Raw genomic sequence first — 20,826 nt, forward strand, 5'->3', positions numbered from 1 at the left:
TGCCTTTTTATTATTATATTTCTGTATTGGCTAGTTTGTGTTATGGGGAATTTAGAGATGTGTACTGAAATTACATTACAATTAGAGAAACATATATACACTTTTATATAAAATACTGAATAACAGAATAGTGTCAACATGGAAGAAGTTTGCCCTTCTGGATTTTACAGAATTGACTTATTTTAGGAGATAACTTCTCATGTACTCATACGTTTATAAAATGTTGCTCTCCTGGATTAGTTTAGCAGTTTTACAACAATGGTGATGTCAAATTAAAACTCAATTGACTTTTGAAAAGGAATAATTTAATGTTGAACTTTCCATACATTCTGTGACTTCTCTTTTACCCTCCTTCAGTCCTAACCCCCCCCCCCCCCTCTAAAGCCCTGGGTTAAGGGCATCGGGAGCATTCTTCTGGCCATGTGGCCCCGTCACTCACGCCCAGCTGTGTTTGTCCTCTGCGTTCCCGGCACGAGGCTGGCACTCTGCTCCGTGAGTCTCGTGAGCGCAGCGGCCCTCCTCGGCCCGTCGCTCTGCATCCAAGAGCTGAACCGCTTCCCTTCACCCCCTGTTACGTTTTCTGTGGATTTAATGGTTTTTCTGTGTTAAAAACCCGTTGATTTTTCGGGGGGTTTTGGTGGAAGAACCAGCGTGGAGATAATCCTCCGGAGTGGATTTATAGTTCAGAAAAGGTCCTCGACTGTCTTCCAAAATGGCCCCTGTGAAATGCTGGGTAGTAGGGCTCCTGCTGGTCCTCCTGTGCCCAGCGCAGGGCCCGCTGTCTGGGGCCGTGAGCGCCCAGGACGGGGCCGGGGCCCACGAGGACCTCCGGGCCGGAAACGTGGCAGAAGAGGGAGAAACCACTGAGGGTGCAGGTGAGGAAGATGAGCAGGTAGCCGAAGAGTCAGATGATGATGAAGAGGAGGAAGATAATGAAGATGAAGAAGAGGAGACGGCTGAGGAAGAGGAGGGGCAAGTAAAGGAAGAGGTTGTTGAGGAGGAGGAAGAAGAGGCTGAAGATGAGGAAAAAGAAGAAGAGGCTGACGAGGAGGAAGAAGACGAAGAAGAGGCTGATGAGGAGGATGCAGAGGAAGACAAGGAAGAGGGCGAGGAGACTGCAAATGAGGAAGACGATGAAGAGGGGCAGATGGTTATAGATGAGGAAGACGATGCTGAAGAAGAGGAAGACGATGCCGAGGAAGAGGAAGACGATGAACAGGGGGAGGAGGCTGAAGAAGAGGAAGACGATGAACAGGGGGAGGAGGTCGCAGATGAGGAAGAGGAGGATGATGCTGAAGAAGTAGAGGAGACCGATGAGGCAGCAGTGGAGGAAGAAGAGGAGGCTTCTGAAGACGATAATGACGCAACTGAAGTAGTTGAGTTAGCTGAAGAAGATGACGATGATGATGAAGAAGCAACTGAAGCAGAGGAAGATGACGGTATATAATGATATAATATATATGATATGTTATGATGTTCCTTTATTTGTCCCACAGTAGGGAAATTCCAAAAATCACAGCAGAGCATCAATGAAAATAAATATAAAACACAAAACACAATACTAAAAAACTAAATACTAAATATACAGGGGGGAAATAAAGTAAAGTGCTGAGTAAAGTAAAGTAAAGTAAAGTTTGCTCACAGCCCAGACGCCTTACTTTAGTTGTCTACTTATTTGCACGTTGCCTGAAACTCCTGAAACCTTTACAGGCGAAATCAAAAACATATTGTTGTGTTCTCATCTTAGCGTTTACTGTCACACATGATCTCACGATGAAAAAGGAAAGTTCTCATGAAGTGAAGTCTGAATCCATATAGGAGCCGTAATCACATTTACACGCCTCATGAGGAACAATCTGGATCCCTGAGATACGTGTTTAAAGAACGGCGCTGCAGGGTGTCCACTGTGGAGATGTGTTGGTGGGCCTCTGAACATGCTGCTTGGCAGTGGGCCAATCACGACACATTCAATCAAAGAGTGATTGCTGTGAGAAAAAGGTCAAATCAAACCCCCAAAACACAAATGCATCCCCACAATAAGAACACTGACCTCACAGGAAGAGGAAGTGCAACGATCAGAAGCTTTAGAAGAATCCGTCAATGGACGTGTTTTTTCCCGCCGTGACACTGATTTCTCGATTTCTTCCACTTTGCCAACGCAGAAATGCACGTTCAAACTGCCGGTTGGATTCTTGAACTGCCACGCCACGTTTAAAAGTCTGATTCGATGCATCGTTGAATAACTCCTCAGAACCCCCCCCCCCCCGACTAAAAAGACGTTGACACTTGTTGTTACTGGTTTATTTCGGTTGGCTCTGGGGACTCGATGAGCTCATGTCTCTGTTGCTCTCGTGGTCTAATGTATCCGTGACTCTGTTGGCTTTAGATGAGGAGGAAGATGATGACACAGCAAAGGAATCGAGCCAAGAGGAGGCTGACATGCTGCAATTCCGCTCCGGCTCTTTGTGTAGCGTTTGCTCCATCTGTGAGGTAACATGTAGGAGTGGAAGAATGGATATAGGTGTAATGAATAGTCTGAGATCACTTCAAATAACTTCCTCCCGTTAATTTGAAAATAACTGTACATAAATCTCTCTGCCTGTTTTAGTACTGCTCTAATAACTGTGGCGAATGCCCGTGTGAAGAGGGAGAGGAGTCCGACCACTGTGAGCACTGCCAAGTAAGCAGTGAACATTCTCCATATAATATATATCTCTAATAATTTAAAGCAATGTTTCTGTGGGTCAGGAGCCTCATCATTTAAACCCTTTTGTTTTCCAGGAATGCTCATCCTGCTACATTTGCCCAATACTGTGTGACACCATTTGCACACCAGGTAAATACTCCATACTCTGCATGGACCTTGTTTATTAATATAAATCAACCTTTTTGTAATATTGTATTGCATTTCCCCCCCAGGTGGCCTTATTGACGAGCTAACTGGGACCCTCTTTCAGTAAGACTTCCCAACCCTTTCATATTTAATTAAACACTTCTACTATATGATGATCTCCAGAATCAATAGCAGCAAGGCACACACAGTGTTTTGAAATGCGAGTTCAGTGAGGAGTTTCCCCCATGGTCTGTGGTCTTTGTTTTGCAGGACTGTCGCCTCTCTACTCTGAGCATCCTGGAGACGGTGCCCTTTACCGCCACCTTGTGCCGGCGCGAGGTAACGCACCCGGTACTGGCGCTGTCCGGCTGTCCGGCTGTCCGGCTGTCCGCGCCTCTCAAGCAGCACGTGCACTCCCTCAAGAGCTCTCCGTGAATCTGACAGCTGACAGAAATAAAAATAAAAACACATTTCGGTTTTAACTCATTTTTAGATTTTTAACGTGCCTTGAAATAAGCTGAAAGGTCTATTTTTATTCCTTCCTTTTTTGTATTTAATGATCTGCTATACTGTACATTTTCAATGAAAAAGGGTGATAATAACTGACTGAGGCGATTATATAATGTGTTAGGATTTTTTTTTGTAGGAGCATTTTTGTAAAACAGTTTAGTTGATCCAAAATATTAATTTATCTCTCATTGGCATACATCTGTATGAATGCACTAGAACACTGAAAATAAAGTCGACCGCCACTCTGGAAACTTGCAAATGTTGGATAGGCCCAACAATGTACATACAACAACATATACCATTTTCCCAATTCTCATCTGATAATACATGTATCCTCATCTGTAAAACTTGGTTTAATGTAGTCGAAATGCAGCTACATCACAAGCAGGTTGTCTCTGAATGAATTTGCTTCCAATTAGCTGTATTGCTATGTTTACTTTTAGTTTTCTATTTCACATTGTTTACTGACTTCTCAAGTATTACTAGATATATGTTTGTGTTTATACGCATGACTGGGACTAATTTAAACAGCAGTCAAAAAAACGTCAATAACTTGGGTAATTATGCCTATAAAATACAACCGTGCATTTAAAGTCAGGTTCACCTTATGGGATATTCATGTTTTAAATCGAAATGATTCATCATAATATTCTAAATATATAAATTGGGTTTAAACTTTTAGTCTCGAGTATGAATACATTTCTGAATAGTTTACAAAAGTAAACTACATGTATCGCTGTTTCTTTAATAAATAATTTCTGTTCACCCTTCCCCTTTTATTGATTCTTTAATTAGTTATAATCTTACCTTTTCCCCCCTGCTCGCACTAAGCTTATATTTGTTGGCCTCGATGATATTTCACAAGAAATATACACACACAAATTAAACTGACACTTGCATTTCTGAAACCCCACTTAAAGAAATACATCGTGGATGTGGTCACGCCTCACACCCCGGCATGGTCGCTCCGCTCGGCGACAGCCAACCGACTCGTGACCCCGTCGCCTCGAGCTCATCACTACGTCCAGACTGTCTGCTGTCCTGGCTCCTGATTGGTGGAACCAGCTCCCCACTGACATCAGGACAGCAGGAAGTCTCTACATCTTCACCGGAGACTAAAAACACATCTTCAGACTATATCTGGATTCAATTACAGATTAGAACTTCAGTGGCACTTAAATGGCTCTTACTTATTTACTCATGTTATTTACTTATGGTACTTTTGTAGTTCGACTTGCTTGAAGAGATGTTACTTTCTGTATTCTTGTTGTTCTGATTTTGTACTCTTGGTTGATGAACTTATTGTAAATCGCTTTGGATAAAAGCGTCTGCTAAAGGACATGTCATGTTATGTAATGTCATGTAATGTAATAGATCTGTGACCTGACAGAAAGTCCTGCAGTCAGTTGTCCAGCTGATTAGTTAACGAGCTGCAGCTGCTGCTCAGGGGAAGCAGAGCGTTTCCCTTCAGACGGGAGAGGAACTTTCAGCTCTTCGGTTTTATGCTCAGCTTTTGTGTTTAGTTGTCGGTGAGTTGGCAAAAAAGAGGAGGACGAATGTTTGAGCATCTTGTTGAATCAACACAGACTGAGCCAGAGCGTCGAGCCCGGAAAGCAACCGCTGTTGATACAGGTCCCTGACACCAAATGTATCTGCAGCTCCGCTCCCTTGTGTTTGGGAAGCTTAACCTCAGATGTGACTTGGATACACGAGCCGTGATGTGGAGAAGGGTGGGGCACCTGTGTGTGTGTGTGTGTGTGTGTAAACACAGGAGCACTTGTAATAGATGCTCTGACCTACAAAGAAAAGGTGATGTTGAACTGTCAATGTTTTCATGTTGAAGTAGTTTCTGTCATGAAACAAATAGTCATTATCAATTTAAATGAACTGTTACAAATATCAACTTTCTGGCAGAAAGTGAGACGAGTCGATTGATTCTCGGCTCCAAGAATCAATCTTCTTGTCTAACTGTCAAATCTGAGTTAATGTCAACCTAAAGTGCATCATGAATCTTAGCTGTTTTTTTTCACGGCTGCAGGTAATCAGACCAAAAAATAATTTAAGAAACGTGTGTATAGTTGTATGTAGATGTAACACTTTCCCACACAGTTTATCTGTTCATGTTTAATCTTCTGTTGCCTTAAAGATTTCACAAGTTGAGCAGTTTGAATGTAATCATATGTGTAATGATTAAAATGGCACTGACCAACACCCTTTATCATATCTCCAATTACTGCAGCTTATAGTCAACATTCCGACAATGGCTCGTTTGGGCCTGAAAGACATAATCCATTCTCTAAACACCAACTCTTATTTAGCTTTTATGGTATCAGATTACAGGGTAACCTGTGAATTTAAAGGCTTAGTCTAGCTGTGGCCTATGTTTAAAAAGGGATTACAAATAGCAGTATATAGTTTTTTCCTCCATTGGACTTTAGTTCGTCTCCCATTGTTAAACACAGAGGTGTCAAATAACTCTTCCTCTCACAGCGTTAAAATTAATTAAAGAAAATAATTCAGGTTTTGCATTTAAGGCATGAATAAAACAATAGTAAGAAATACAATATGCTGCCCCCCTTGCATCAAGATGGCATGTATAGACACACGTGGCGTGGAGCATGTTTTATGAAACTGACTTTGTGGAGTAAACAAACCCTCATGTTAGCAGATCATTGATGTGCCCTAAACATTTGGATTTGGTTGTCTTGACAATGTTGCGTGTCTCCCCTATACTGGTTTGGTGTTGTGAATACGCAGTGACCCCCCCCCCCCTCCTCCCATTGTGTGTCCCTCCTACTCCTCAGGACTAACTTGAAAGATATCGGGACACTTTCTCATTTTCTCCTCACTGGTGAGCTCATTTGGAAATGGACACATATTTCTAATTTTTTCTTTTTCTTCCTTCAATCCGTCGGGACGCCAGGCCAGTAAGGTAAATGTTTGTCAGACTTTTAACACATGCATTTTAAAAAATGGGATTCTTTCCTCCCCAAATATTTCATTCTTCAATAGTGTGCCTTTAAATGTGAATTAACCCTCCTGTTGCCTTAGGGTCAATTTGACCCCATTCAATGTTTAACCCTCCCGTTACCTTTATATTTACTGACATATTTTACCCTCGGGGTCAATTTGACCCCAGCAATTAAAACCTCCAGAAAATTATTAGAATTAATATTGTTTTCCAAGTTTAAGTGTGAGGTACTTTATGTTTGTTTGTTGACTACCTAAATAGCCCTTTGAATATATAAAAAAGTTGATATTTCTTATATGTTTGACAGTGAAAAACAGCCTGTGGTCAAATTGACCCGAAAGAACACCGACATTAAACATTGAATGGGGTCAAATTGACCCTAAAGGTAACAGGAGGGTTAAGGTTAGTGATGGACTCTGTCCCACTGTTTGCATGAAGTCAAAGTAGCATACAGCGGGGATTGCTTCATCATCAGAGGATAGGATAGAGATGTTTTCTTTGACTAATAACAACGTTGCTTCAGACATTGAGAAAAATACATCATGACATATCTATAAGATCAACGACCTTTCACAACCTCTTTCCGTTTCCTTCTGAAGATGCATCTTCCCTCCCTTCTGCTGTTTCTGAGTTTGGGGCCATTGATCAAATGTGGTGAGTAAAAAGCAGCAATTTCCAAATAATAGAAGCATTTGTAATTGGTAGGATTTATTCATTTCTGTATATCAGCTATACTTTTTTTGAGGATTATAGGCAGTGCTGCTGCTCGACATGTTGGTGCCCTAAGCATAACTCCTTCATGATGCCCCCCGCCCCCCCCCTCTGAGATAGGAAAGGGCCCCCAGGGTGAGCTTGGGAAGTTGATGTATTTGTGTTTTTGGGAGGGGGCACTAGCATAACTTTTTTTGAGCAATTAAATATATCTCTTGTTCTGCCTGTTTTGTGATATACATGCCTAAAAGGTGCCTAATATTTCTACACTGAAATAATATCGGCATTAGAACTATTATAACTATGATTTGTTTAGCCTTATGGGAGCGGCGGCACTGATTATAGGGCAATGAGCAATATATTTAGGATATGAGGGATCTATTTTTGGAATTTTAAGCCAAAATATCAAAGGACCTAAAATGCATCCAGAATATGAACTAAACAAGTCATGAAAAACAGGATTGAATAAAGTTCAACGCGTGATCCATAAGAGCAGCTTTCCAGGGCCACACCCAGCGGAGGACACAAAGAGGAGGCCGGATTACAACACACACACACACACACACACACTCTCATTATCCTCGGCCTGGGTTTACATTGCACATTCAGAATCAGAATATTATAGTTGAAAGAATAACTACACGCGTGTTAATAATGACACGTCTTGGTGGGAAATGGCTAAAAACACAGAGTCGTCGGCACTCAGAGGACCACCAGATAGAACTGGGGTTTTTTGATTAATGTTATATATTTTAAAAACAATTTGTGTTGCACATTGTCTATATTTGTGTTTCAGCTGCTGGGAGTGACTGGTGCTATCATGGCTGCCGTAAGTACAGTCAGATGTGACTGAACCACCATCGGTCTGCAGTAGCTGATGGTATTAAGACCACCTCTAACCTCCACAGCGCAATCCCCGGAGCATTGGGCGGACCACTATGTTTCCTGTGGAGAGAAAAGGCAGTCTCCCATTGATATAGCCACCGGCAACGTTCAGATGGACCCTCAACTGCTCAGCTTTACCTTCGCCAACTTCTCCTCTCGACACGTCATCAAATCCATCGAAAACAACGGTCACACAGGTACGCAAACTGACACTGAGGACACAACATTGGACGGAGGTATAGTCACTCAAATAAATGATTCACTCCTGTACGTGCACACGCTGTACCTACATGGACACTTCTCCATCTTTAGTGAAATGCAAACTGGAGGCCGATGACGTTGAAGTGAGTGGAGGTGGACTTAACGGAACATATTCTACAATTCAGTTTCACTTTCACTGGGGCAGCACAGAACATCATCCAGGTGCGGAGCACACGATTGATGGGCATAGATACCCCATGGAGGTACGGTAGGGTTGGCATTCGTTAGAGGCAACATGCCTCATCTCTTGATAAACCACGTTGCTTTGCCCTCGTCTAATCCAGCCGTGTACTCCTTCGTAGATGCACATCGTGAGTCTGAAGAAAGGCCTCTCGGTGCAGGACGCCACGCAGGATTCAGAGGGAATTGCTGTTCTCGGCTTTTTCATAAACGTATGTCCAATATTTCAAATTGTCTTTCCAAAGAAAACGGTTGACTGCTAACCATTTAATGAAAAATTTAGTATTATTATTAGTATGCATTTAATGACAAATGTATTATAATTATTACTATTATTATTATTAATTTAATGAACAATTTATTCTAATTATTATTAGAGTTATTATTATTATTATGCATTTAATAACACAATTATTATTGTTATTATTATGCATTTAATGAAAAAGGGATTCAAGTATTAAAATGTTTCTCACGAGGTTGCATTTATGAAATTTGGCCGGATTATTACATTTTAAGATGGCAGTCCACTGCAGTGGATTTACAATGTCTGCATCTGAACACAAACAACCCACGCACAAATACTGACGGCTGGACTCCTGCACAACAATTCAATTTTTTCAGTTTATTTTATTTAGCCCAATATCACAAATTCTGAATGGGCTTTCCACATAGATATCCCTGTCCCAGGAACTCACATCGGATCAGGAAAAACTCCCCCAAAATAGAAAAAAAAGGGAAGAACCCTTCAGGAGAGCAGAGAAGGATCCCTCTCCAGGATGGACAGGTGTAATAGATGTCATGTGACCAGAACTACAGAGTGACATCAACACAACAATACATGCACGATGGAGTTGATTTTCACATTATCACAGTAACGTTAATTGATGTCCTCTTCCTAAAGGGAACAGACGATGGCGATATGTCGGGACCGTGGAGCGAGCTCACATCTTACCTGCCAAACATCACAGGTAGGCGTTTGTCTCTTCATCTTATTTCAACAGATGGCAGTGATTGGTCTGATGAGACCCAAGGCCTTTCTCATTCACCATTTTCTACCTCCTTGATTCCTTTCCTCGCCTCCACAGTTGTCATGAACTGTGTTATACCACTGCTGTAATTATTGATCTTGTATATTTACTTTTAATTAAATTCACAACAAGGCATAAATAATTTCACAAGAATAGATGGATGTCATGCATTTGTATTTAGCACATATATAGGTGTAGATGTATTTGTGTTTATGTATTTTATTGTATAAGGCACAACAAATATTTGTGTTAAAAGTACTACACACATAATTTAGTGATATATATACATATATATATATACAAAAACACCTGTTTGTATGACTGGAAAAAGAGCACATTATTAGGGCTGAAAAGCAAGATGTTATTTATAGAATATTTTGAGACGGTTGTTTGCACGTCACAATTATAGCAGTTTAATTGAATGTGACGGACAACCAATAAAAAAAGATTATTTTAATTTAGGTAAAAGGAATGTAGTTGAAACATGATTCCCCATAAGAAAACACGGGAGCATAAAACCCAAAGTTGGATCATCTTAGAAAATGACGATTACAGGAGAGGCCCGCCATGGTTTGAGAATGTTCTGGTGGTGAGTCACGCCGGAAAAGAATCCGTAAAGGACGCACCGGTGTTTACTTGCTTGTCGCGCCTCGAGATGCGTTTTAGTAATTGAGACGCTCTTCGAGTTGGAGCGATCAAATCGAGTCTACAATTAAAGTCGGAGAGAACGGAAGAGATTACCGCTCGCTACATCCTTTGTCTGGCTTCCATTCAGCGATGTGAGGATTTTAATGCCGGAGAGTGTGTTTGATGAGTCATGTCATTTATTATGTATATTTTTTAATTATATACCCTTCATTGATCCCTGTAGGAAGATTGTTCTCTGCATTTTTTAAATTTTTTTAATTTTAATTTTTTATTATAAGACAAAAGACAATACATAGACATAACACCTAGAGGACGACGAAACAGTGCGGACGACAAAACAATGGACGTAACATCATAAAGTCAGAGTATTGTGAAAGAAGAAAAAAGAAACAAAGAAAAAAAATCATAATAATAAAGAAAAATGCATGTGTATATGTGTGAACTTAAAAAAAATATATATATATATTATTTAATTTTTTATTTAAAGAAACAAAAAATGCATTGATGATGGCAGATGTATATGTATGATACACATACATACATTCTTCTCTGCATTTGACCCCATCCTATGATCTTCAGGAGCAGTGGGCTGCAGTGAAGCGCCCAGGGATCGAACCTTGTACCTTTTATATTTCAATTTCCCCTGAAACATTGAGCTTTAATAACTTAAATTCAGCGTTCAAAAGAAACCATAACCATATTCTTGGTTACTTATCACTTCACAATCAGAATTTCAAAACATACAGATGTAATAAATAAATAAGACAAACGCACAAATGCCGTCAAAAGTCGTCAGCGACTGCTTTCGAGCAAAGTACGTCTCCTTCCTCTTAAAACATAATGTTCCATGTACCCTAAGAGCATCGTGCGCATGCCTGAGCAGAGTGCAGTAAAGTGACACAGAAGGTGGTGCACATTCCTCAAAATTAAAATCCGTGACGTTTGTCGTTTATCTCTCAACAACAAACACACACAGATCATACCTACTGCTTGAAATATGTCTGATTTTGGATCGCGGAAGTAATGGAGTTATATTCAGAACCGACATACTCGAGTGAACATACGATGCTGCGATATCACGACCGAAACCCGGCACTCTGGAACAGTCTGTCCGGTATTTCATGTCCTTCCCGAGCTCGGGTACCTTAAGATGACACCGGCTTTCTCCTGGGAACTCATACTCCTGTGTACTTACCATGTGAGCTTCTATTGTGCAGTGGGATTATGTTTAAGTCACTAAAGAAGCTGTAGGGAGGTTGAGTTAAAAAGTAGATTTGATTGTACTCCTCTGATGATGATAATAATAATAATAACTTTATTTATAAAGCACCTTTAAAAATAATGTTTACAAAGTGCTCTACAGAGAGTCGAGGCAAAACAAATGGAATAGTAAGAAAAACATATAACATTTAAAAATATATTAAAATAAAAATAAAAAAACAGACAAACTAAATTAAAGGAACCAAAGTTCTGCAAAATAGGACGAGATCACTTCAACGCTGTTCTTTAAAAATGGGGTTTAAGAAGTGATTTTAAAGAAGTGACTGATTCTACGAGCCTTGGCAACTCACATCCTACAATGGCACAAAGAAATTGAAATACATTTCTAAATGTGTTTTGCAATTCACTTTTTCCTTTAAAATAACAAACATGCAAGTATACACATATTTTAGAATTCACATTATTAATGGTTCGAAAACGAGCAGGGAGCCAGTAATAATGACTAATGCTCATTCTTTATAACATTGTGTTCATGGCAACATATTAATGACTTTTTTTGTTTCTTATATGTTCACAGACACAGAGGTTGACATGAAAAGTTCCATTTCTATCCATGACCTGATTGGAAATGTCGACCTCACAAAGTTCTACCGCTACATGGGCTCCCTGACCACCCCTCAATGCAATGAAGCCGTGGTGTGGACCGTCTTTCAACAACCAATCAACATCAACAAAAACCAGGTGAGTTAACCATGTTTAGTTTCCCAGCACACCTCGGCACGGAAATGACCTTGAGAACATTTTAAGTATTTTAATTTGCAGTGTTACAGCAGCCAGACATCACCACCCTCAGGGTAAATAGTATGCAAATAAAAGACGAATGAAGCCTCTCATCTATTGGTCGAGCAGCAGCAACAACAACAACACTGCTTTTATTAAAACGCACACCTGCATGATAGTTGTGGAGAGATGCCAGAAAGGTAGGGCTACCACATAGTCAGGTGCTCCAAGCAGTAAGGTGTCCAAGGCTTTGCTCAAGGGCACCTTGGCAATGCCCAGGAGGTGAACTGGTTCTTTCGTCCACACTCTATAACGGGGTCTGTGCCGGACTCGAACCGCCACCCTCTGGTCCCCAAGACTAGACCCTCCGGATGGAACTATTGCTCCTCCCCATTCCATAATGAGAAGTCTGTGTGAATCCAACAGAGAATATTACCTGACTCTGCAACTCTTGTTTAGCTGTCTGCCGGTAACAACCGTGTACCTGACGGCTGCAGCAAGCAGCTGTTTTCTGGGGGAAAGCCCCAAAAAGCCACGGCCCACTACCTGCTCAGGACCAGACAGCAGACCACGAGACACACTGGCTGGAGGACACCGTGTTCAGCAGCTCCAGAGACGGAGAGATATTTCCCTCTGAGACACACAGCTCCAAATGAATTATCAGGTTGCCGTCAGGCCTGGACTCAAATGAGGACTCAGATGCAGAGGATAGAACGTATAATCCACTGTATTGAATTCAGAACCTCTTTGAGGAGTGACAAAGAAATGGGCTATGAAAAAAAAAAACTCACTAAATATCCTATAGGGCCTGCAGCGATTGTTTTGTTGTGTTCTACTTACTCGAGAATTCAATTCAGTTTATTTGTATAGCCCAATTTCACAAATTACAAATTTGTCTCGGAGTGCTTTACAATCTGTACACATAGACATCCCTGCCCCAAAACCTCACATCGGACCAGGAAAAACTCCCAAATAACCCTTCAGGGGAAAAAAAGGGAAGAAACCTTCAGGAGAGAACAGAGGAGGATCCCTCTCCAGGATGGACAGAACAATAGATGTAATGTGTACAGAAGGACAGATTTAGAGTTAAAATACATTCAATGAATATGACAGAGTGTATGAATAGTTAATAGTAGGCATATTCCACGATGGAGACCTCCACGATCCATCAGGCAGATGGCGGTAGAGAGGAGAACAATGTGTTCGTTGCTCGGTCACGCTCTACACCTGAACCCCTGACTACTGATCGGCATCTGGCGTACCTACCCAGAGTGCATTGTGGCGTGAGGTATGCTTGTACGTGCCGGTGTACTCTTTGGATGATCATGTTAGATAATCGTCGGGATGGTTAAGTCATATGCTGTGAGTGAAATCCTATCTTTCTCTTCATCTCATCTACCTGACAGCCATAAGTGCTCGGAAGATAGGCCACATTTCTCCGCGTGTTAAATAACGCCTCAGGAAGCGCATGACTCGGTCGCAAAGCATAAAGCATACCGGTTTGTGAAAGGCTTGCAACGGGTTGACGGTAAACCAAGATAAGCCAAGATAAGCCAAGATAAGCCAAGATAAGCCAAGATAATTGTTTTTCAAGCATACGATAACGTGTCGATTTCTGCAGTGTAACTTAATAATCCTCAAAAAACGAGAATGTGTATTTTTTCAGAACATTTCAATGAAATTGCAACATAGAAATAAAGTTGAACTAAATGTATTTTGTAAAAATAATGTGTCTCCGGGGGAAAGTTTAAAAAGTAAGTTTAAAAATGAAAACAGTTTTTTAAAAAGTGATTTTTTTTAAAAATAAAAATGATTTGGTAATACAGATGAAAAATAGCCTCTTGGCTAACTCTGGCACATCTACTGAAATATTTTTATTTATGTGCTCTGTCCCTTATTAAATAAACCCAGTAAAAAAAAAATACAATTATTTTCTTCTGTACGTCACTCCTCTCTGCTTGAGGCGAGCAGCTCGAGGCAGGGAGCCAGAACCAGGTCTTTGTGACACTTTCGAACTGTTTGTTCACTCAAATAATTCTCGTGCTCTGTGCCGAAGGGAAGTGTCAATCCCTGCCGTTCGAATGTTGTGAAAGAAACGTGTCTTACATTCTTTGCGTAGGTTCAGCGGTTTCCCATGGCGACAGGCTTCACCAATGTGTATCGGCCTACGCGACCTCTTAATGGACGCCGTGTGTTTGCTTCCCCCGCAACTCCGTCACCATCCAGTGAGTCGTACTCTTCCGCTCACATTCGACCCGCAGTGTTTGCGAGTTGACGTATCATCGCTTCCATTCTGCAGGTCATTCGTGGTGCTACGAGGAGGAGCCCTGTGGTATGTACACATCGCTTGATGAGCGCCGCCGCGGGGTTTGGTTCTCAACGTTGTTCCCCTCTCTGCCGTCAGAGTACAAGCCGTCTCATTGGCTCCAGCTGCCTCACTCAAAATGCGGCGGCGAGCGCCAATCGCCCGTCGACATCGAGACGCGCGACACCGTGACGGACGAGCGGCTCGGGGCCTTCGCTTTCACAAAGTTTGACGACAAACACGCCATCAAGCACGTCACGAACACGGGCCACTCGGGTTTGTTGTTTCATATTATGGTCTGTTTCTGACTCCAAGGTAGCCCTCTAAATGTGTTTATTCACATAGATCAGTTTATTCATCATTTTCATCAGAATCCCAACACAAAACTAATGCAGGTAGGTTTTGAGGGTTACGATTAGAGCTGCAAGGATTAATATATTAGTCAAACACAAAATAATCTATTTCTGTTTAATAATTGAATCAGTGAATCTTTTTCTCATGTAAAAGTGAAAACTATTTGCAATTGTTGCAGCATCTCAGAACATAAGCTGTTGCTTTTCTTATGTATTTATTTTTCTCTCTTATTGAAAGTAGGCATCATGTCTTTCAGACAATTGACATTGCATGTACAGATTTTTAGATGATGCTCATTTTAGTTATTTCTTCTTACGTATTTCATAGGAAACCGAATACCTTTTGGGTTTTAGACTTAGTTGGTGGAAATAAGCAATTTGAAGGCTTTACTTTGGGCTCTGGGACATAGTTAAGTACTTATTTTCACAATGTATTTCTTACATTGTATTACATAAATCAATGAAGATACTTGCAGGTTACCTTTTCCCTTTTTATTCTCACTCAACTCAGTGAAGTGTGTGCTGAAAGAGGACATGGTGGAGGTCTCAGGGGGAGGTTTGGGATACGTCTACTCCACCCTTCAGTTCCACTTCCATTGGGGCTCAGATAAGTCTGATGGCTCCGAGCACAAAGTGGATTCAAAAAGATACCCGATGGAGGTAATCGCAACCGTTGAACCACAGTGACACTGCAGTGAATGTGTTGTTGTTTTCATACATTTAGTTGTTGCCAGTGTCATGATTGTGTTTTTGTCCAGATGCACATAGTGAGCAAGAGGAAGGACTTATCTCTGGCAGAGGCACTGAGGACTCCTAACGGGCTGGCCGTGCTGGGATTCCTTATCGAGGTGACACTTAATGCATTTGACTAGTTATAGAAGTCAGTCGTAGTCACAGCAATACAATAAACAATGAACCCGTTGTCACGTCACGGGCTGGGGAGGAGTAAACACAGGCAAAAGTGATAGGTTTCAAAATGCAGGGGAATGTTTATTCATCAAAATAATTTAAAAAAAATCCATCCTTCAACAAAAATCGTCCCGGGGGAGAAAAAGGTTCTTTTAACAAAACGTATCGTAAGCACGACAAAGTCGTCCTCTTGTTCGTCCTCGGCGTGGATGGCCTTCAGCGCCTGGCTTGTCCAGCTCCTTCCCCCCCTGTGCTCCCCCCTCCGTCTCTTCTCAAGCTTCCCAGCCCTGCCTCAATTAGGTGTCCTAAGCACCTGCAGCTGGGTGAGTGATATGATATGATATAATATGATATGATATGATATTCCTTTATTTGTCCCACAGTGGGGACATTTCCAAAATCACAGCAGCGGTTCACATCAGAGCATCAATGAAAATAAAGATAAAACTAAAAACTAAATACTAATACTAATACTCCATATACAGGGGGAAAACAAAATAAAGTGCTGAGTTTGCCAGGATCTCCAGCGATCTACTCGAGTGGTGAGGCAGTCTGGGAGCTTTTCATGATGCCCTGTGTAATGGAGCGGGGATAGAGCGTCCCTCCACTACCTGCCTGCTTGTGTTTGACATGTGTCACTTTTCACATATGAACACTTTTCACATATGAACACAAATGAAGTATTCTTGGAATGCTAATTAGATGTATTTCTTCTTACGAGCAATGCCAGCGAGACATATGGTGAGATACGGCCCCACAGGATATCCGCTGCATACAGAACAACAAAAGGGCCGAACCTTGGCACCTAAATAATCGAGCGCTTACCTCGGCGACATCATTTAACGAGAGACCAGCATATTACAACCTACTCTGTCATTCCGTTGTTTGCTTCGCCCTCAATGACACTTCGTACAAACACAATGTGACATGACTTCTCATTCATGTTGGATGCAAACATAATAATTCGGCATGTGCACAGATAGAGCCCTCGTGGTGCTCAAGCTCCTCCCCTTTTGTCCTGGATGAAAACTGACCCTTTTTCTTGAGACAAATGTTTTCTTCAATTTATCAGTATTTAAGAATAAAAATTACTCTGTCATCAATTCCCTCCAAATGTGATTTGATATCTGACGGGGCCTTTTTAAATTTTTTTTTTACAAGACTACCAATTAGCCAATCAGAACGCTTGTACTGTCGTTGCCATGTAATAATTCATATTTATTCATAAGGAAAGTGTAAGCTAGCTGTCTAAACCCTGCCAAGAGGAGACGCAGGTCGAGGACCGCATATAATTAGTGTCATGCTGCTTATGTTTCAACATTTTTGGTGATGGATGCCCCTTTTTTTTGCTTTGAGCACCTGCCCCCCAAAGTGTCTGTGCACCTGCCTGCTAATAATCCTATTTAAAACATATTAAATGGGCTGCTTTGTTTATGCAAGTCCAGATGCAAACCTCGGGAATATTTGTTCAAATCTAAAAACCTGTCGGCGGTTCTAAAATTGGGAGTTTTCCCAGTCGGGAATCTTCCTTGCTCACCAGTCTAAATTTGACATTTTGCAACGCTGTTTACACAACAGACTCACTTCTTTGTCCTGTTTATTTTTCAGGCGAAGAAAGCCGACGGACGCAGCAGTTCAGAGAATGTCGAGGCGAGTGGTGTCCATTTCTTTTTTTAAAGGAGCAGATTTAGTTAATCCTGTAATCAAAGTGTTCCTCACCATCATTTACCGGGTTTGTCTCTGTAGACACATCCCACATCGGATATGGAGGCCTGGAACAAACTGACCAGCTATTTTCCAGCTATTCATAACATCAGTGAGTGAATATCTGTTTTGTTTGCATACATTTAAAGAAATGTGCCACTACATCTCGTGTGTTTTGGCTTCCATGCAGACTCAAAAGTTAACGTCACAGACGGGATCTCCATTGATGACTTGCTTGGCGATGTTAACCGAGCTGAATACTTCCGCTACAACGGCTCCTTGACCACCCCTTCATGCGATGAAGCAGTGGTCTGGACCGTCTTTAAAGAGGCTGTCAAGATGGACCAAGCGCTGGTACGTCCTTCTCAACATCGCGGTGCTGACGATGTATACCGTATGTGTTGTGCCACAATAAGATTTTTATATGAAGTGTTTTATGCATAATCTACAAACAGGGTAATGGACACCATTAATGATGAGCAAAATAGTCCTGTTGGGATAATAATAATAATAACTTTATTTATATAGCACCTTTAAAAAGAATGTTTACAAAGTGCTCTACAGAGAGTCAAGGCAAAACAAATGGAAGAGTAAGAAACAAATATAACATTAAAAAATATATATTAAAATTCAAATAAAAAACAGACAAAATAAATTAGGGGAAACGAAAGTTCTGCATAAAAGGACGAGATCACTTAAATCCACATCCCACAATGGCACAAAGAAATTGAAAGACATTAACAAACACGCAAGTACACTCAAAAAAACCGATTCAAGCCCTTCTTAGAGGTGACACATTTAAATATTGTTTGATACATTTAAATAAATCAATTACAAAACGAAGATATTCATATTGAATGGGTGTAACACAAAATGTGTGAATACTTTCATTTATTAGATTTATTTAGGTTACACTCACAAAAACGATTCAAGCCCTTCTTCGAGGTGACACATTTAAATATTGTTTGATACATTTAAATAAATCAATTACAAAAATAGATATTTATATTCAATGGGTGTAACACAAAATGTATGAATACTTTCATTTATTAGATTTATTTAGGTTAGATGGTGTGCATATCAACTCAAAATAAATGTGTTTCATTGAGGACTACCCTTTGCGCATGGGCCAGCTGAAAATCTGTTGTTTACATGAGGTGAACACACTTTCAGGGCTGTACGGTGGTGTAGTGGCTAACACTGTCGCCTCACAGCCAGAGGGCCGTGGGTTCAGTTCCCAGTCGGGGCTTTCCTTCTGTGTAGAGTTTGCATATTTAGTTAGTTAGTTTATATTTTGAGTTGGACAAACACAAATTAATTTAATTTAATGAATATCGTAATTTTATTTTAGATGTATTTGATACAAATGAGTTGGACTAACTTCATTACATTGTATTGCACTGATGTGCTAAATTTGAGTTGGAGTTGCATATAATTATTGGATGGAAAACCTGCCAACAATTTAATTGAGTTCATCCAATGAGTCATTTCTTTGAGTTTATACAAACATATTTTAGAATGCACATTGTTAATGGACTGCTGCTTTTGGCAGCTTGAAAGTAACCTAACCCAAATGTGATACCTCCAACAGTCAAATGCCATCATTGGGGTGATTTCCCTTCTGTGCGTCCTGTTAAGATTTATTGTTGTTGTCTGCATCCTCGCCTCATCGTAACAGGTTAGACTGCTGGAATAGATAAATTGGTGCAGGCAAGGTGTTGTCAATGAAAGAGGTGGTCTTTTACATCAAGTCAAATATATAGCCTGTCCCAAATAACACGAGAGCTTTTTCTTTCCTTTTCCACCAGATGACGATGTTCCCGACTCTTGCCGGACATCACAACGTGTATCGGCCAACGCAGTCTCTGCATAAAAGGAAAGTCTACAGCACCAAGTCAGCATCCGGCGCCCCCGGTCCCATTGTGCTGCTGCTGCTGCCGGCATGCCTCTGGGCCTTTTCACACAACTTGCACTTGTGAGACGATTAGCTAACTGGAATCGCCGTGATGAGGAACATTGCGCTAGTTATTCGTCTCGCACTGTTCGTTATCATTTTTCAGTAAATTAATTGGAAAGTGGTGTTTCGTTGATGATTTACATCTTTTTTTTGTTTGCAATCTCATAATGAAGATCACATCTCTAGATTTATTTTAAAGAGGGGTATGGATACTTGATATAAGAGTATCCTGATTGGATTTGCGCTATCATAATGTGCAGGAGAAATCAAGACTATTGTCTCTTATACCAAACCAATAATTACAGTTGTTAAAAAAACTGCAGACAATTAAACAAATTAAAAAACAATCGTTGTGTTCTTTTGCTTTTATGAGAAGGGAAATAAATAATTGATATTGTTTTAGGTTGAAATGCTTCCATATTATTATTTCCCCTCATTTATACACAGCAGGAAGCGACTTTAAGAACAAATGTCCTAAATGTAAATTGAGCAGCTTAAGTGTTGTTGTGCAGCACCATTACAAATGTAAAGGGTCATAAAAGCACTACCATCACTATGTGTATGACCAACAGTGTTGGGCAAGTTACTGAAAATTAGTAATTAGTTATAGTTACTAGTTACTTCTTTTAAAAGTAATTTAATTACTTTACTAGTTACTGTATATCAAAAGTAATTAGTTACTCGGGAAAGTAACTTTTAAGTTACTTTTATGTCTGCTTTTTTAATGTAATGAACAGTACTGAACAGTCAAACACAATAAACATATGTTGTTGACCTATTTATTGCAATCAACAGGGCAACAGGCCTTCAAATCAAGCAGTCGTACAAAAGTCCCTTTTAATACTTAACTTAATACAAAATAACTGTCTCAGTGATTTAACAGTTTTTTTTTCTTCCCACATTAGGCCCAATGAAATAAAAGTGATTGGCCTACAGTATTAACACTAATTAAAAGAGAAAACAAAGGTGCCTTGAGGTGCTGCATATAATTGAGGGGTGGGGGGGTGCTCACCTGTGTGCGCGGATGTGTCGGCGTCTACGTGCTGATCTGGAGTCAGTTTGGTAGGATTTGGGTATAAATAAATTATTTCATTTAAAATATGCATTTTTATTTAAAGATATTCATGTAATTTGCATGCAAAATAGGTCTAACCCGAACCAGCGGACACAAAATTCAACCAGCGGCAACACTTCAAAAGTAGCCCAATTCCGCGGGAAAACCGCGGACCTGGCAACACTGGAAGTGGCTGTCAATCACAGTGTGGCACCGTGCGTGCTGGTCGAGGGGGCGTGACTGTGATTGGCGGAGTAGAGGGGAGGCGGGGTTAACCTCCCGGAAAACGGAAGTTAAAGGGTACCTGTAGTGCAAAACAATATGTAGCCAGATCAAAAGATAATGTGTTTCTAAAGGTTATTCATGCACTGACGGTCCAGTATTCAATAACAATACGTAGTTTAGGCTGTTCAAAGTCCTCAAATCCGACATGCGACATTGCACTGGAGCTTGAATATGTCGCGGGTGGTGTGACGTCACATCGTTGATAGATCGACAGCCAGCCACAGCGGATGT

General features: G+C 40.8%; 2 protein-coding genes across 2 annotated transcripts; both read left to right on the top strand.

Annotated features, from left to right (window-relative positions):
• Window positions 1–448: 448 nt before the first annotated feature.
• Window positions 449–2,960, top strand: LOC130203805 (sarcoplasmic reticulum histidine-rich calcium-binding protein-like). The gene is made up of 5 exons (XM_056430220.1): window positions 449–1,439; window positions 2,411–2,490; window positions 2,609–2,680; window positions 2,782–2,836; window positions 2,920–2,960. Exons 1-5 carry the CDS (start codon window positions 713–715, stop codon window positions 2,958–2,960), a joined length of 975 nt encoding a protein of 324 aa, XP_056286195.1. The 5' UTR covers window positions 449–712.
• A 3,953-nt stretch (window positions 2,961–6,913) lies between these two features.
• LOC130203798 (carbonic anhydrase 4-like) lies at window positions 6,914–19,704 on the top strand. Its single transcript, XM_056430213.1, has 16 exons — window positions 6,914–6,968; window positions 7,822–7,854; window positions 7,934–8,107; window positions 8,223–8,374; window positions 8,474–8,563; window positions 9,253–9,319; window positions 11,826–11,989; window positions 14,148–14,253; window positions 14,328–14,360; window positions 14,433–14,609; window positions 15,198–15,346; window positions 15,445–15,534; window positions 17,204–17,245; window positions 17,342–17,411; window positions 17,490–17,653; window positions 19,108–19,704. The coding sequence occupies exons 1-16, from the start codon at window positions 6,914–6,916 to the stop codon at window positions 19,276–19,278; spliced, it is 1,737 nt and encodes a 578-aa protein (XP_056286188.1). The 3' UTR covers window positions 19,279–19,704.
• The last annotated feature ends 1,122 nt before the right edge of the window (window positions 19,705–20,826 follow it).

The sequence above is a fragment of the Pseudoliparis swirei genome, chromosome 13 (assembly GCF_029220125.1).
Source record: "Pseudoliparis swirei isolate HS2019 ecotype Mariana Trench chromosome 13, NWPU_hadal_v1, whole genome shotgun sequence".
In the NCBI taxonomy this organism is placed as follows: domain Eukaryota; kingdom Metazoa; phylum Chordata; class Actinopteri; order Perciformes; family Liparidae; genus Pseudoliparis; species Pseudoliparis swirei.

Coding starts and splice junctions, on each gene's coding strand:
- LOC130203798 (XM_056430213.1), top strand. CDS start 6,914: ATGCATCTTCCCTCCCTTCTGCTGTTTCTGAGTTTGGGGCCATTGATC. Junction 14,254..14,327: donor CGCAACTCCGTCACCATCCA/GTGAGTCGTACT, acceptor TCCATTCTGCAG/GTCATTCGTGGTGCTACGAG. Junction 15,535..17,203: donor TGCTGGGATTCCTTATCGAG/GTGACACTTAAT, acceptor TTTATTTTTCAG/GCGAAGAAAGCCGACGGACG.
- LOC130203805 (XM_056430220.1), top strand. CDS start 713: ATGGCCCCTGTGAAATGCTGGGTAGTAGGGCTCCTGCTGGTCCTCCTG. Junction 2,681..2,781: donor ACCACTGTGAGCACTGCCAA/GTAAGCAGTGAA, acceptor TTTGTTTTCCAG/GAATGCTCATCCTGCTACAT. Junction 2,837..2,919: donor TGACACCATTTGCACACCAG/GTAAATACTCCA, acceptor TTTCCCCCCCAG/GTGGCCTTATTGACGAGCTA.